At 47.5% G+C, this 17,093-nt stretch overlaps 1 protein-coding gene across 3 annotated transcripts in view; it reads right to left on the bottom strand.

Moving 5' to 3' along the window:
* The window catches only part of COL20A1 (collagen type XX alpha 1 chain), a 79,433-nt gene that overhangs the window by 43,455 nt on the left and 18,885 nt on the right, over positions 1 to 17,093 (bottom strand). For all 3 annotated transcript variants that reach the window (XM_019548259.1, XM_019548261.1, XM_019548260.1), the window contains exons 7-15: positions 16,863 to 17,018; positions 15,870 to 15,989; positions 15,618 to 15,782; positions 12,202 to 12,366; positions 7,710 to 7,855; positions 5,301 to 5,424; positions 4,278 to 4,417; positions 3,638 to 3,767; positions 675 to 817 (exon numbers count right to left, since the gene is read on the bottom strand). In XM_019548259.1, coding sequence (XP_019403804.1) covers positions 675 to 817; positions 3,638 to 3,767; positions 4,278 to 4,417; positions 5,301 to 5,424; positions 7,710 to 7,855; positions 12,202 to 12,366; positions 15,618 to 15,782; positions 15,870 to 15,989; positions 16,863 to 17,018 — 1,289 coding nt within the window. The remainder of the gene's footprint in view (positions 1 to 674; positions 818 to 3,637; positions 3,768 to 4,277; positions 4,418 to 5,300; positions 5,425 to 7,709; positions 7,856 to 12,201; positions 12,367 to 15,617; positions 15,783 to 15,869; positions 15,990 to 16,862; positions 17,019 to 17,093) is intronic.

Here is a 17,093-nt window from a genome sequence, read left to right as displayed (position 1 = left end):
CTGACCCCAGCAACCCATTATGCAGACTGTGGGATGCTGGTGTGTGGTGCAAGGGCTGCAACCCCAAAACTCAAGAAGCCTCAATTACTTTGCACAAGGGAAACACTTTTGACATATTCCCCCTGTCATTTCTCCCCACATGGACTGCATTTTACATAATGCACATTAACTAGAGCAGCTTCAAAAGCACTAGTCCACGTGTATATTGAGCACCCTTCATAGCCCAATGCCAGCATATAACATACTGTTCCAATTATAACTTGACCCTGAATAAGTGAAGCTCATATTTTTAGGTTCAATAAGAAGAAGACAAAAAACCCACCCTTGAATAGAAGTTGCTAAAACTCCAGGTAAAGGTTTCAAACTACTCCTTCCCTTATACTGCCCCCCAGGAGACTCAACTAACCATGGGAGGGACCCCAAGAATTAAATGCATGAACTGAACTGTAAAAAAATTGCGACTGGGTATTGTGATTGCATGCCCAAAAATGCTCCAAGTCAAGGCTATCAAGAGGCCAGTTGTAGGCTGACTACATGGAACAATAGTCTGATGCTGTTTTCATGTTTCTTTTAGAGGAATAAAGAGGTAAGAGCTTATCATCGAAACATCACAGCCCCAGCCTGCTCATCATGAAGCATGCCCCATGCCACCTCAGGTGTTCACTAGACCATACCTCCTGAGATCTCTCCTCGCCAAGCACGTTCCACTTAATCTGATAGACAACCACATCGGAGGCCGCGGCCGCTTCCCATTGCACACGGACGTAGTTTCCGGAGAGCTCGGTAACCTTCACAGCGCTCGGTGGAGGAACTTTTGCTGAGACACAGAAGGAAACAAGCTGAGGATCAGGAGCTGACACCGTCTTGTCAGAGCCCCAGTGGGGAGCAGATGGTCAGGGTGAAAAGCATTCAAGGAGCAGCTGGCTCCAACCAGCCTGTCTTTCACTTCGTCAGACCCCCCAATTACAACAGCCCATCAAGACAGACAGGGATAAAGTATTTTTTTTAAATGCTAATTAAGGATAATTATTTCGTTTTGCGGAAGGAATGCTACAGTGCTGGCACTTGGGTGGGGGAAGGTGCTGGGAAGGGTTTTCAAGGACAAAGAGGTGAGTGCTACACCCCAGGCTAGAAGGCAAGGATATCAAGAGGGGCTGTTTCCTTCTCATCTTCACGTTTATAATGTAGGATGGGTTGGTTTCAACTTCATTGCTCCTGGGTGTTCACAGAAGTCCTGGCACTGGTATAAGTAACGTGTTCTTCAGGCAGACTTCAAGCAACACAGCTAGGCATTTCACGCCCCCCCAGTCCCCAGTCCCACAAATATTTGCTTGGGTTTTACACCGAGTACTTTTGGTATTATTTTCCAGGACTATATGCCTATTTTAAGCAAAGAAAGTCATGTAAACACCAGTTTGAAAAGGTGTCACTTTTAACAAAGATTTGTTCACAGTGCAAGCTAGGCCCCAGCCTGTACAAAGGGCTTCATGTGAGCAGACCCTGGCTGCACAGCTCATGGCCAGACAGGGGCTTTTGAATGTTTTGCACTCAATTTTTGCCCTGCCATTGTTATAAGATGTTGGCAGTCAGGAGCCAGAAGAGATACTGCATGGCTTTCAGCCACAGTGCAAACGGCAAACCTTTGCATCTACAGAGCAGCAAGGGTCGGCTGTGAAATCGGTGAATAATTTCAAATCATGAATGCATCCAAGAATCTCCCAGGCTGCTTCTGTGTGAGTCACACATGGGAAGGCAGGGGGGGATTTGCTGAATAATATTAATGGTTATGACGTATTTATCCAGCTCTAGCACTGACCTCCTTGGCTAGGGCATACAAAGAGTTAAAGCAGCCCCATGTTTCACTTGAAAGCAGAAGAGGATTCTTCTGCATTTTAATATTGCTCAGAAAATATTATCTGTCATCTTTATCGGTTTACTCTACTGCTGTGCTGCTTGGGAAATGCAAGAGAGACATCCACAGAACAGCCCAGATAGAAGAGGCCAAACTCTCCTATGTGCAGCAAAGGCAAGATGCAGGCCAGGCTGAATAGCAGAGGCATGAGCACAGGGAACTGGAAACCAGGAGAAAATCCCGAGTGAGGAAGGTGAAGGTTTAGGAGGGACAAAAACACATTTCAATGGACTGACAGGGGAAGCATCCATGGGGGAGGGAGAAGGAGAAGTGGGCAGGCATAGGGAAGGTATCAGCGAGACCAAGTACCCACCCAAAAGTGGGGAAGAAAACCAAGAAAGAGAAGGGAAATGAAGTAAAGTGATTGGAAGCAGTTACAATGGCAGGGATGGGGAGTGGAAGAGACAGAAACAAGTGGAAAAGCAATGAAGCCCCCTTGAAGGGTTGGACTATTCATTATAAACGCCCTGTGTTATTTTATTTCCCCAGCACAAAAGGAGAGCAGACAAGAGGGTTGTATTTACCTACCTACTGGGCACCATTTGCCCATACAAGTCACCAAGCAATCAGGCGTGGACCCCTGCCTCGTGGAAATGTCAGTGAGAGTCTCAAGAGTGCAAAGTGCAGGTGCTGCAGCCCCTGACCCCACCAGGGGAGGAGAAGAGGGAGAATTGCTGCTGGGAGCTATTACTAATCTCCGAGAGGTAGAAGGCTTCATACCCCACTCCCAGTCTCCCGATGGCACTACATTAAGCCTCCCTGAGCATTGCCTGCACTCTGCCCAGAGATGCAAGTGCAGCTGCGGCCTGGCTGGGAGATGAGCGGTGAGGGCTGGGGGAGCAAGGGAACGGATGGCATCTCTCCTCCAAACAGCCTTGAGTGTTGGGGGGGGTGCTCTTCCTACACCATCCTGCCTGCATGCACGGTTTTGCATCAACCAAGCTAGCAAGTCCTACACCATCCAGCTACTGCAAACAAGAGACTTCCAAAGACCTTGCCTGTGGGAGCAGCCAACGCTGCGTTTCCTTTGCTGCTGGAAAATTAATAATTTCTGCCTGTTACATAATCCCCCAGAGAGAGGCAGAGAGCGAGAGAAAGCAAAGGGAAGAAGGAAAGAGAAACATTTCTCTCTCGTTTAAAAATCTCCATGCTCCGTATGAGCCATCTCGGAGCGGCTCCGCTCAGAAGAGCAGCCACCTTCCCTTCGCTTCCTTCCCACTGCCTCCCTCGGGATGGCACGCCGCCGGGGCAGGGGGACAAATTTCCACTCCTGGCAACACCAGCATAAAGCTGAGCATCGCTCCACTCAGAGCAGGGTATGTCACAACTACTTCGCTAATGGACATACTCCTGTTAAATCCCGTGCTACTGGGCTCAGTGCAGGAATCGGAGGGTGTCAGGGCCGGAGCGGAGCAATACGGTCCTTTAGTTGGTTACAACATGATGCTAATAATGCGAAGGTCACAGGTTCATCTAGGACACAAGACATTTCCTGCATCGTGCAGGGGGTTGGACAAAATGAAATACTGAAGTCCCTCCTAGTCCGACTTTTCTGTTCTTTTTGGCCTATACATCCTTGGATTTATAACTAAGAGCTGAATTCGATCATGAGTCACTATAGACCAAATGTCCCCAAAAAGGATTGGGTTATAAGCGGCATTCCCCATTCAGATGGTCACTGCACAATGATCAATGGCTGCAAAAGTCTGCCTTGATCTGACTTACTCGTGGTAACATTGCCGGTGAGCGGGAAAGAGTCACCTTCATCATAAACAGACCTGATGCTGATGAAATACTGGGTGAGAGAGGACAGAGGTTTCAGAGTGGTGGAGGATGCTCCACTAGGAACTCGGACCTGCAATGAAACACAAACACCCGTGTTAAAATTGCTGCAGGGAGCTAGGCTGGCGAGGCGAGAGGGGTGGTTGTTCAGGAAATGTCACTGAGAAAATGCTACTGGCAGGTGATTGCTATTGGCCCTCTCTGCATGGAGGAAGCTGGCTTTCCCGGGAGCACATTCGCTCATGGAGAGAGGGAGATAGTGCAAAGTTCAATGAGAAGCAGGAAGCACGACTCCAAATGGAGGGCCTGAAACACACGATGGGCACCCAAAAGTGCCTGCGAGCGTGCTCCAGCTGGGATGAAAGGATAGATGTCTGCAAAAACAGTAGTGCTAGCCTGCTTTCCCATCACCCTGGCAATCCAGGCCTGAAGCCCTTGCACAAGGGAAAACACAACAGTGAACTAAAACAGACCACGCCACCTTCTGCTCTCAGGTCCCTGGAGGCAAGGAGTAACTCCACCATTGGGGTAACCTCCAGGACTGCTGCCCTGCTTTTAGAGTAACACCATGATGCCTACTCACCTCCCCAGTGTTGCTCCCTTGGCTGGAGACATAGGTGACACGGTGTGCTTTCACATCAGGCGACGCAGCTTCCCAGCTGACCCGGACAGACCCGTGGCTGATCTCCGAGAAGCTGAGGTGCCTGGGGGGGCTTAAGGCCCCTGCAATGACAGTCATCAGAAGGGTATGAAAATGAAGGTAAAGACACCAGCTGCTTCCTACACCACCCCCTTAACAACTGGACTTCCCCACTGGATGGGATGTGTAGCCTCTGGGTATGCTGCTCCACCTATCTGTGGGGTGATATCCTCCGAGGATGTCTAGCATATGGGGTCAGACCACCCCACTGCCCACCCCACAATACAAAGACCTCAAACTTGCAAGCAGCTCAGAACTTGATCCTAATTTTCACGCTAGATGTAGAGTGGGTCAAAGCCCCTGGAATAGGTGTTCAGATGCCACAGTGGGTGTGATATGAGTAGCCATATAATTAGCACACACAGACACAAAACTTTGGTTGTGAATATTCCCCTACGTGAGAGAAGCATTTGGCTCTTGAGCTAGTCTTTACACATAGATGTCATAGACATTCGGGCTGGAAGGGACCTCGCGAGATCATCGGGTCCAGCCCATGCCCAAAGGGCAGGGGTCAGCTGGGGTCCAATCACCCCAGCAAGGTGAGCATCCAGGCGTTTCTTGAAGGTATCCAGAGTAGGAGCTTGCACCACTTCTGGGGGGTGTCTGCTCCAGACTGGAGACTTGGAAGGTAAAGAAGTTTTTACACCTCGAATTTTGTTCAGAATTTGCCTGGATAGAAGCATATTCACAGTCCCATTGAAAATGCATCTCTTGCTGCTGCAGGGACCCTTGGGAAACCGCATATGTTTAATATCAGCCGGGGAAAAGCCAGCCAGTCTACAGGCTATGTGAACAATATGGGCAGCATCCCAGTGGATAAGCCTCGCCCGCCCCGGGTGCAGTGTTCAACGAAGCCGCTTCTGCCCCTTGCCGAAAGGACAGCTGAGTCAGGGAGCAAGCACTCACAAGTGGTTTCCTGGATGCTGGCTGGATCGCTTGCATCTTCTCCATACATCGCATACACCGCGATGGAGTACTCGGTGCTGGGCGCCAGTCCATCCAGCAGGACCTCAGGCCGGTCCACCTTCACCTGCCACAGGATAAAGAGCAAAGCTGGCTCCCCACACCACTAGCAAACCAAAGCAGGACTGGAGAGCCCAAAAGGCTATGGCCAAGGTCCCTTTCCAACTCTCAGAGCATCCTAGTAACAGCCCTTACCAGCCAGGCAGGCATCTCATTGTAAATGGAAGCATTTCAACCTCTCTGGAGGAATGAAACACAATGAATACATTTCCCCATATCCCACCAATTCCCTCCACCTGTGCAGCACTGCTAAGCAGACCTGGATACCAGTCAAGCTTGCTGAGGATGAACATGGGTAAAAATAGGGTGAGTCAACAGTGTCTGTTTCTCCTGAGAAAAAGATCTAACACCAGATCTAATAAAAGGTCTCGTCTCTACTACAAGTCCTGATTGCCTTGTCCTCTAGACCAAAACGGCTACAGCCTGTTTCTCCTGAGAAAGTTATGCAACATTTAAAAACATATATTGATGTTACTGAATCATTTCCAAATGTGGTTGCAAAAGGAAAAATGAATAGTTTCTCCCCTCTGCTGAAATGAGATTTGGGGTTTGGGAGAACAACTGTAAAGATATTAGGCCCAAAATAACACCTCCTTTTCAGTGACAAGTCTTTTTGTGTAGAAATGATAAAGCTATTTGCCTTTGGGGTTGTGTGACTAGCTCTAGAGAGAAACCAGTAACAGCATAACAGGCTAGGCAAGGTTCGGCACACAGGTGGCTTGCATCTGGGGGGGCACGCTCCCCAAACTTTGATTCTGTCCGCATGTAAAAAACAAGGCATCATCATCCAGCGATCAGTCTCTCTTTCATTCACAGATATTCAGCACAGAAATATCTTGTAACACAGTGATTACAGGGATGAGATGGGTTCTCTCAAATCAAGTTGTTTAGCTGAGCAGTTCCTAAGACTCTCCAAGAGCAGACAAATCTCACAGCCCGCCAGCTCCCAAAATAGGGCATACATTGCAGAACAAAGACTGGGAAGGAGACACAATAAGCAGCTGCAGAGAACAAAGCAGGAGCGGCTTCAGCCGTCAGCATTCGTTACGGAAAATGCTTTACAGTACAAGGGATGGGAAGCTGGCAGGGCTGTGCAGCATGGTAATGAACTTGGGTCTGCAGCAAAGGATGCGAGGTCCCATTGACAGACGCCCAGCACGGGGAGCCAGCAGGACAGCTTTTCCTCGGCCTTCCCATGTTATAACTCCATCGGAGAGAAACCCAGCTCATTACAGCCAGATTGCCACCATCTACTGTCTACAGAGCTGAACTGCACCGGGTTCCCAGACATGTCTCACAACGCTGCTTCTTGCAGGGCATCTTAGAAACACGCTGGGAGCTTTTCAAGACAGTACAGTAGATGCTGCTACAACGGGAAGCCTTAACAAAGGGCAGGATGAGCATCAGCTACATCAGCTTCCTAACGTGGGCTGCAAGGATTATTAACCCTGTGCTATCAGATGGGGAAGGTGGAGCAGAGAGATTGCACCGCCCGCCCAAAGCTGGACAGAGAGTGCAAGTGGCAGTCTCCCCACCTTACATTTGGTCACTAGCCCAAGCATCTTCTCAACAGCAGGCAAGGAAGCAGCCAGGCTCTTTGATTATATGTCAGATGCTCAGAGCTCTGTTGCACAGAGGCTTGGAATAATTCATTAAAAATTTACACTGGGTTAGATAACCTGAGAGCCCTTTTCTCCCCCTCTTTATTCAACTGCATGGGATTAGTTCATGTTTATGCAGTGCCAGAGAGGCGGGCAGTGTTTGTACAAACAGACCAAAATATTGGCAAGTTTGCAATTTATTTTCAAAGAGCAAAATAAAAATGATGTTATTTTTGTATTGTCTAGTGGCTGGAGCATGGGCTCGCTTCCTGGTGCTGCAAATAGCCTCCGGCAAATCACTTGTCCCCCTGTGCCTCAGTTTCCCCACCAGTAAAATAGGGATAGTGATGTTTGGCCCCCTTTATAAAGTGCTTTCAACTGTATCTGATAAGTACTAGAAGAGGCAGATATTATTACTAACTATAGGCTCAATGCACAGGATGCTGCTGTAGACCAAATCTTTCTTGGATGCCAGAGGCGTTGAGCAGTGGGGTTTACCGTCAGCTTTCTGTAGCTACGCAGGCCAGCAGGGAGGCTTGTACATCCAGACTCTCCCAGAGTCCTTCATCTTTCATTTTATTTCTCATCTAAGCCTTTCCAGAGCAGCCTAGGGCTGCAATCTGGGTCCTCTGTTTCTGTGCATACCCCCAGGGATAGCAAAAGGACTCGCTGGCACTCTATTGAACTATACCTCTTTTGTATCGTCCTCTGCTCCTTTGAGTCCTGCTGAACAGAGCACCAGGTACTGAGTAGCTCCATCTGCCGGCTGCCAGCTTAGTTTTATACTGTTGTGGTTCACCTCGGATGCTCTCAAGGAAACAGGGGGAGGCAATGGTACTGAAGGGAAAAAACAGGACAGAAAGTTTTACAAGAAGCGGTTAACTCTCTCCCCGAAGAGTCAGGGACACCAATCAAAGCAACACTACAGCAAAACAGAAAGAAAATATTTTAGGAGAGGATATAGGTATAATAGAATAGCTAATAGAGACCTGCTTCTTTGGAAATGGGAAGTTTTTAACACCTGGAGTAAAGAGACATGCTGAGACCAGACATGATGTATCCTTGCCCTGAGACCCATTAAGTGCCAAATCTTTGGCCAGGACAAAAATTCTTTAGTGCTACCTTGTGCAGGAGCAGGAGTTCGAAGTGTGCAAAAAGGGATCAAGACTTGGGATCCTTGGGCAGGCGTCAGGGTTAGATAGTTAGTGGTCTGAGACCATTGTCTATGAGGCTGGCCACAGGGCTTTAATACCTCCTAGTGCTCCCTACTGTGTCTCTGGTCTTGCATGTTGGTGCTCCGTGTTGGGGCGGTGCTTGCCTCTTGGCTGATGCAGGGGGAATCAATCCTGCAAGCTCCAGAGCTAAAAGCATGAGCTGCTGTTACCTGAGCTCCAAAGTCAAGGCGCCGTTATGGGTGTGGACTGCAACAGCTCCTATCTTTTACCAATCTGGCATTGAGCAGGTCTCATAACACACACTTCCCAGCTAATTACCTTCGCACTGCCTTTTCTGTGGCTTGTTTCAATTATCACATAGCAAGGGAACACCACAAAGTCTGAACCTTTTAAAATCAGAGTAGCAACAAGTGCACAAGCCTAAAGAAACCTTAAAAGAAGACTTGGAGGGGATATGAGCTCCTCATTTCCAGGCACTCGATGACACAAAATTCCCTTGAGAGGGGAAGTCATTCTCTTATGTCTTAGCACGCTGTAGCCCAGAAACAGACAAGCATTCAGAGCATGGGATAAAGATAACAAAAGATTAATTCATAGATTTAATTAAGATAGACATAATTACAAAAAAAAAAAAAGCAAGCTTAAAGTTAAATCCAGTGCATTTAGGTAACGTTGCTTCTTCTTGCCAGAAAACTAAACAGCTAATTTACTCCCCAAAAGGAAGCTCATTCTTTTTTACAGTCAAGCATCATCTCTACTTAAATTTACTGAAATGAAATTCCTGAAGTCTTTATTCCTCTCTTAGTTAGATGACACCCCCTTTGACTTCAGGGAGCATTTTCCCTGAGACATCAAAATTAAATAGAAAACTGTCCTAATGAAGTTTTCCTGACCAATTTTAGCTGAGGCACTGTGCCTGAAGAGATCAACCCAGGAAGATGTTGTTTGCAAGGAGGAGAGCGAAGATGTTTGGTGTATCAGAAGAGAAGGATGCTCAACACAGGGGAAGGCAAAATGGAAGTCAAAATAAGGGCTACAGACAGGGATGTAGGATGCAATGGGAATGGGGGCATGAGAGGAAAAAATGGAGATGCAAAAGGGCTAAAAGTTGGAGAGAGATTTGCTTGGAATCGATGAAGATCCAGTGATCAAATCCAAAGAAGATACTGGCATTTCTGGGGAAAAAAGGACCTGGCTAACATACATTAGCACATCCACCTAGCTTTCCACCCACAACCTACATGTCAAGGCGATGCCTCTCAACCCATCTCTAACCATATTCTCTTAGAGAGGAAACATGGAGACCAGATATTCTGCGTGCAAAGTCAAGTTGACAAGCCGCAAAGAGGAAGCTGCCCCATCTAGACCAACCTGAAGACATAAAGAGTAAGGACATCATTTGTTCTAGAGCTGAGAAAGCAAATCAAACACACCAGCACCCACAACACCGTTTGCCACTCAGCTGAGGTTGTTCAAAACCCCCTACTAGCCATCGTCGCTGCAGAGGCAATTCTACCACCCTCCAAGGAAAAAAAAAGCAATAAAAAGACTTCAAAATATTGTTTAAAAGAGAGGCTTCAGCCAATTCTGTCCCCACTGAAGCCAACAGAAACCGAATCATACAGCTTTTTGGTCTGCTTTTCTAATTTGCGGTCTCTCTCTACCATGGGTCACTGGCTCTTGCTTTAGGGGGCATTGGTGACATCAGCCGCTGCCGAGAGGTGTCTGGGTTACTCAGATTAGTCATATCAGCTCACTTGCGGCTGGAATGGAAATAAAAGAAGAATAAAATCAAATATAACCCTGACCTTAAAAACATTGCCGTGGCAGTACACCAGAAGACAAAGCTCTAAGCAAACACCGAGCAAGGAGTGAGGCTACGGGCCAAGAGGCTGGGAACCTCTCTCCTCCCAGCGCCTAGAGAATGAGCAGTCGCAGAAAATCCTATTAACAGAAGGAACATGCCAAAAGAGCCTGGCAGTTATTCAGGGACTCACAAGCCAGGGCTGTCAGCCCAAATTAACATCTAAGGGCAAAACTGGGGAAGGAATATGCTTCCTGGGCAAACGTCTATCCAGCTCCATTGAAGCCAGTTGCGTTATTCAAAAGAAACAGAGGCAGCATCTCTCTGTGCTACCGTAAGCGAGGATCCAGACATTTCAGGCTCGTAACAAATTATCACCAGTTCATTACCTGCAGGATGCTGAGCAGACAGCAACGAAGGGAAGGGACCTGTCACGATAAACTTCTAATTGAAAAGAGAGTTTGCAAGCGAGTGAACAGAGCAAAACAGAGGAGCTGGGAAGTGGCAAAACTAGTATGAACGTGACCAAGGGCAAAGCAAGGCTTGCAGCTAGTCGGTTCTGTGGTTTCTAGTCAGGAGGTTTTATTAATGAATACATTCATCGATTTCTTGTTGTATTAATGAATAATGAGACAAAGCAATGAGAAATCAATGGATCGATGTATTAATGAATAATGAGACAAAGCATTGATTCATTGATTTCTTATTGCTTTGTCTCATTAACTTGTTGCATCCAGCGAGATGAAGAGATTGCTGCAGTGAAGCAAGATTGATGAAGAGAGTGACTTTCAGCCAGCCTACATTAAGTATCTTCCCCCCTATTGATTTCCAGCGATAATTGGATGCATAACTACCTTTCACGTCTTTGAGAGATCTCCCCAAGAGTCTACTGAAATGTCAAGCCATTGTGTGGTAGATCCAGCCAGCTCGTATATCAAGTCACAAGCTGATTTACCTCCTTGGGGCTTCCACCCCTGGAAGGATAATAGACAATCGTGTATTTCTTTGGTTGCCTTAGGGGAGGAGTCCAGATAGGATGCATGCTTCAGGAGGTCACTTCTGATATATGAAGGTCGGGGGGTTCAAATGGGGTCCAGTATGAGCAGGGGCAAATTTCACAGGACTGCCTAAGAAGCCAGAATATGGTTACCTTCTCATAATGCCTTTTCTGCCCATGTATATTTTCTAGCTCATAAATTAGTGATATGTTCTAACGAAGTTACAGACTTCTTCCCTCAAAAGTATGGAAAATGATCCAGCCAGCCACCCATGAGATCAACTCTGCAAAGTTGGGCACGGGGAAGAATATAAATATTCTGCTGAGAACAAACTGTGTACCTTGTAGGATGCTGGCAACATATTTTAAATCCGAGCATGAATCATTGCCATTGATTCAACAGATGGCCCAGGCCTTTGCCAGTTCCAAAGAGTTAGAGAAATTGAACAAGCAAACGTAATTTTAAAAAGCAGCCCATTTTCTCGGGGCTAACTTGCGTCTGCCTTAATTATAGCAAACAAGTATGGATTAATAGAGATGAGTCAATTTATTTTGCTGGAATTTCAAATCCACTTGAATAAAGCTGTGTTCGAAAGTTAGATGCTCCCATTCTGCATATGAAAAATGATGAGAAAAAATGAGCAGGGAGAAAATATTATAACTTTGTGCAGGGAAGAAGGAGAGCTGTGTGTATATTCCTGGGCATCCAGCTTACCATTTGGTCTTTGATCCCTAGTTCATGGCACCAACCACAACCCCCACAAGTGTTTTTTACTTGCATATCCCCTGCAGTTTAAATTATAGCTGGAGATAGGTTCAACTGCAGGAGATAGGTACTCCTGCAGTCGCTCTCTCCAAGAACCCTTTAAAAGCCCGTTGTGTTCATCAGCAGATCCCTTGTTTCTTCTGACATCTCAGCAATGCACTCAGGAGGCAGTAGTACATCCCAAAGGAGGTCCAGGAAGGAGGATGCATTTATCCTTCCTTCACAAAGAGAAGTATACAATTGAAGGGAGAAATCTTCTTTTTCCCCTCCCCGATGGTTTATTGCGACTATTATTTCCTTACCTCTGGAGTGCTAGGTGCTTTCCAAATGCAGAGAGTTTCAACGAGGGGAACCAACTCATGGCCAAGGAAGAAGAGTTGAGCCATGGCAGGGAACACAAACAGCGAGTGGGGCTGAAGGGCGAAGGAGGCTTCACCTCACCTGCATTTTCACTCTTGCTCCTCTCTTTGATCCTGCTGCACAGGACCTGGGTGAGCCTGCTGACCAGCGAGCCGAGCAGAGGGAAATCCAGCACGTTGTACACTGTGAGCTCCAAGGGCTCCGAGGCCACCTGCCTCAACTCTGCCTCATCTGCATTTTTCACCCCTGCAAACACAAAGTGCAGACAGCAAGTCAGCGGAGACCTCCTGGGTAATGCTAGAGATAGACAGGTCTTCCTCCTACCATTGCACCCTCAGCAGGGACCGGACACAATTGCAATGACTGTGCTCACCTGGTGGCCATGTGGCCTGGCCGTCCCCATGGAGGGGACTGCTCTGTAGTGTCCCCAAGGCTTGTCTGCAATCCAGACCAGAAGCAGCACATCTGGGTTGTTTTTTAACTCTGCAGAGTCAGTGGGGTCTTCAGTGGCCCGGAGTGATCCTGGTGAACCCTCACTGTATTCTCCCTCCATCACATTGCACCTGGCGGCACTAGGCAGGAGGATGATATTGTTACGCTAACGGACAAACGCCGCTTAGATGGACATCCATGAACGCAGAAATAATTGTCTGTTATTTACAGGGCACCAGCTTTCCCCACCGGGGATCTGTTGTCCATCACCATATTGCATTCCTCTTCAGCAGCATGGGTCGTGTCTTCCTCCTTCGTTACGTTCACTGCTCACAGATGTCAACGATCCCACACAGTTCAGGACAGTGGGGAATCAGCTCCACTTCTTATGGCCCTTCAAATGCCTCCTGGCACATTAAAGAGACAGAGATCCTCAGGTGATGTCAAGTGGTGCATGCCCGAAGAGATCAGTGCAGCTGCTCCAAGGGACGTCCAGAAGGGATGTGGCCACTGGGCTGCAGTTCTCTGGGAGTAATTCTTACTTGAGATGTCCTTTGGGTAACAGGCATAAAGGAGCAAGCACCAAAAGGGATCTTGCATGATTTTAAACATTGTACATGTATTTCCCAACTCTGGCAGGCCTAGAAATAAATGTATTTCCCAACTCTGGCAGGCCTAGAAATAAGATCAAACCCAAACCTCGCACTTAAGCCTTCCTGCATGTTGGGAAAGAGCCAGGCTTGAGCCGCCTGGCTGGGCCCTGGTTGACCTGGGATCCATCTCCGTAACTCCTTGCCATGTCATTCAGGGAGACGAAGGGCAGGTTTACACAGTGACACTCAGCAAAATTAAATCCGAATGAACTTTTAAAGTGGATTAATAACCCACACTGCACTCTTCTGTAGGTGCCCTCTGTGGACACGTGTATATGGGATTTTAAATGGCCTTAATTTGGTTTATTTTAATTCATTTTGAGGTAAATTAAGCTAAACCAAATTGAAGCAGGTCTCATACTTAACAAGATTGTCCGAGGGGGACTGTAGTTTAAGTAAGCTACTTTGATTCCTAATTTTAGTTAATTCAGATTAGTGTTCCCAGATGCCCTGTGTAGACAAATCCCTAAAAGAACGTTCTTCTTACTTGTTCAGCAACCTTATTACTTAGCCTCAGGAGGCAGCTTCTCATCATTATTCAGCCAGCTGTGCCTTACATGTCCTTCTCGTGGCAAATTAAACCCAGGGGGCCTGTAGGGAAATACAAATAGTGCCAGATAGGAAACAAAGGCAAAGAAGAAAGAGTGAAGCACACTTCTATGCAGCTCATTAGAAGTGTTCATGTCATAATATTGATACTTTGCATCCTTGGCTGCACCTTGCTTCACATCCTCGTGGAGCTCTGGACAAGCATTCATTCCTATTGCTTCACCATGAATGAATACAGATAGATCCTCATCTGGCACATGGATTAGACATGATAAGACAAGAGGCTATGACTGAGTCTATCAGTCCTGGGATACGCCATTGCTTCCATAAACCCGTCTGGGGTCCGATTTGGGTGCTGGGACTGTGTCTCCATCACTGGTATCAACGCACAACACTCCCTCTGCACAACGCAGGTCGCTGCTCAATGCCTCCCGGGAAGCCCAGGAGATGGGGAAAGACAAGGACAGACATATCTTGGGAGAGCAACTCAATTCCACAAAAATCTTCCTTCTGGCCTTTGCTCCTTTCAACTGATCGCTGCCATTTCCTGCATTATTTGCCTCCTGTCAAAAAGTGAAGAATTTAGCTCATCAGGGTGCAATGGTAGGAGGAAGATGGTGCAGTACCTGATGGGTGCAGTACCACTGCTAGCTGGTGTGAAGAATTTTGCTAGGAAAATAAGACTGGTTTAGTGCTGAAAGCCTTTGTGGTCAGATCAGCCTGGAGTTTGGTCCTCAGGACAAAGCAGCGGCACCTTTTGGTGGCTTTCAGCGTTTTGAGGTTTCCATCGATGTACCCAGGTTACTGAATCAGCACTAGTGCTGTAGCACACTCAACAGCTAGTTGACTCGGGGAAGCTCCCAGGGGAAAAGAGACCTTGCTTTCCATTCCCTCAGCACTCGTAGCTGAAGCCACGTTCCTGAATGTCCCCAAGGCAATGACGTTTATTCAGACCAGAAAGTCTGGCCTCAGTTCTGAGCAGATGGCTTAAATCCTATTCATCTTTGGAGGCTGTAACTCAGCCTCTGAAGGGCAGAAGCCAAATGACACAGTACTGCAAAACTGTCCAAGGGGAAAGAACCAGCTAGAGCAAAGGGGCAGCACATGGTCAGACTGGCTTCACATGCACAGATTGGTTTCTTTCTTATTCCTCATATTCGGCGCACTAAGAAAAAGGCATTGCAAGATATATCGCTGTTATAACACCATGCAAAGATTCCCCTTTGATGTACTCATGCCATAAATGAGCATTGATCATTTTGGAGGTGATGTTTTAAATATCTGCCTGTTTAACTTTCTCTCTTCTGCGTTAACCCTTCAAAGATTCATTTTGTTATGCATGAGAGTTGCTCGCTCAGTCATTTCATGTTTCCCTTTCGGTGTCAGACAGCAAGGGGGAGATAAGGCTAACAGAGGCACCGGCTGTTAAGCAAGTGACTGTAATTCCAGGCAAAGTGCTCCACTGCTGAATGAAATGCAAACTCACTTAATCCCAGATACGTGAATACAGGCGTCTACCTCTTAGGCTGGTAGGGATCTTCCAGGTAACAGGTGAGAAACCTTTAATTAACACTAGCCTTTAAAGAAATCTTGCCATCATTAACCACCCCTCTTTCAGGCATGGCTGAATGAAGAATGAATTTCCCCCTCTGTTCCTTGTCCTTCCTCGCCATGGGTAAGTGATGTCCTCTGGATAAGATCAACTATACGGGTACAAATTTCAAAAGCGCGGATGCGTTGAGTTGACCCTGATCCTATTCAAGTCAAAGGGGAGGTTTATCATTACTGCCAGTCAGAGCAGAATTAGGCTCATCCCACCTTGTGCCTTGTACATGGCTGCAACCTCACGCGCTGTTCCCTTACCAATGGCAAATATTTCTACGCCCAAGTTTTTCAAGGTCTGGGCAGGCTGGTTGGCATCATCCTGGGACTTTCCGTCAGTCAGGAGGATCACCAGCTTCACTGCCTCCGACCTGGCGCCAGCTTCTGGCTTCAGATTCTGCTCGAGGACGTGAGTCAAAGCGAGACCTGGGGAAGGGCAGGAAGGACAGGGTTAGATCCTGGGAGACGACGTTACAGAGGTGCCTGCAATTACGGAGGCCAGGCTGGTGTTACCTGTGAACGTGTTGCCGCCTTTATACCGCAGGCTCCTCACTGCCTCCAGCACCTCGTCTTTGGTAGCAAACGTGTTCAGGTTCCACTCTGTCCGTGGGTCACCGCTGTACTGCGACAAGCCTGGGAAAAAAATCATATATACACATAGAAGGCACTCCTCCCCGGCCTGTCAGCAGGGCAATGAGCTTAGTAGACAGAGCACCAGATGGCATGTAAGCACACCAGGTTTTTGTCTATCTACGTACATCTATTTGCCTTTATTTCCCTGATGGTCAAATGCAGGCATTGATACCGACCTTTCTGCAATGCTCCTTGATCTTAACAGCATTTTCTCAAGATCAGGGAAGGGGGTTAATTGCTTAGTTCTGATTTGAAAATTCAAGGCCAATCCTGCACCTGCCAGGAGGGGAAAGATTTTGCACTATCCTGCAACATCCCCCCCCTACATCTCTCTTCCTGCATTTTTCCCCACTTCCTGGATTTCACCTCCCCCCTTAGAGTTGCAATGGCTCAAACTTCTTTATGTTGGCCTTTGTGATGCAGCATCTCAGTTTGGGGTGTGCAGTCGGGAGCAAAACCTATCCAAAAGTTGCACCCTTGTGCTGTACGCGTTATCGCTTGCAGCCGCTAGAGGTCAGTCCTTTCCATCAGACCTAAGAGCTGTCAACACCAGAGTGCAAGCACCTGAAATGGATAGAGATAAAGAACAGAAATGCAAGCCCTGAAGCCCCCCAGAGCAGTACAGGAATAAGAGCACCAAGATTTAAATGGGATGCGATGCTTTCTTTGCCGTGGAGTTTTGCCTCGCACCGATGCTTAGGCATGTGTTTGCTCAGCCCTGTGAACCCGCAGCAAAAGATCAGCCAAAGATAATTTAGGAGCAGAGAGTTTAGGGCAAGCCAAACTCCTCCCAGGGAACATTCCCGAGGGAGAGGCTGTGGTGGGTTTTGTACCAAGGCTGCATTCGAGGTAGGGGCCAGGCAGGACTCTTACCTATTTGTATCTTGTCCTGGGCAACATCGAAAGGGGAAATCAAGGTGCTCAGAAACTCTCTGATGAGCCTGAAGTTGTTGCGCCCAATGCTCCAAGATCCATCCACAAGCAGGACAACGTCAGTCATGGCAGAGGAGTCGCACTGGAAGTGAGGGCCTAGGAGAGACCGTGCTTGATGTTAAGTACATCTCTGAAGGGAAAATAGCCTCCGTTCAGCTACGGACAAGAATA

The sequence above is a fragment of the Crocodylus porosus genome, unplaced genomic scaffold, assembly GCF_001723895.1.
Source record: "Crocodylus porosus isolate Cpor-Errol unplaced genomic scaffold, CroPor_comp1, whole genome shotgun sequence".
Classification (NCBI taxonomy): Eukaryota; Metazoa; Chordata; order Crocodylia; family Crocodylidae; genus Crocodylus; species Crocodylus porosus.
This window is presented reverse-complemented; position numbering and strand designations above follow the sequence as displayed.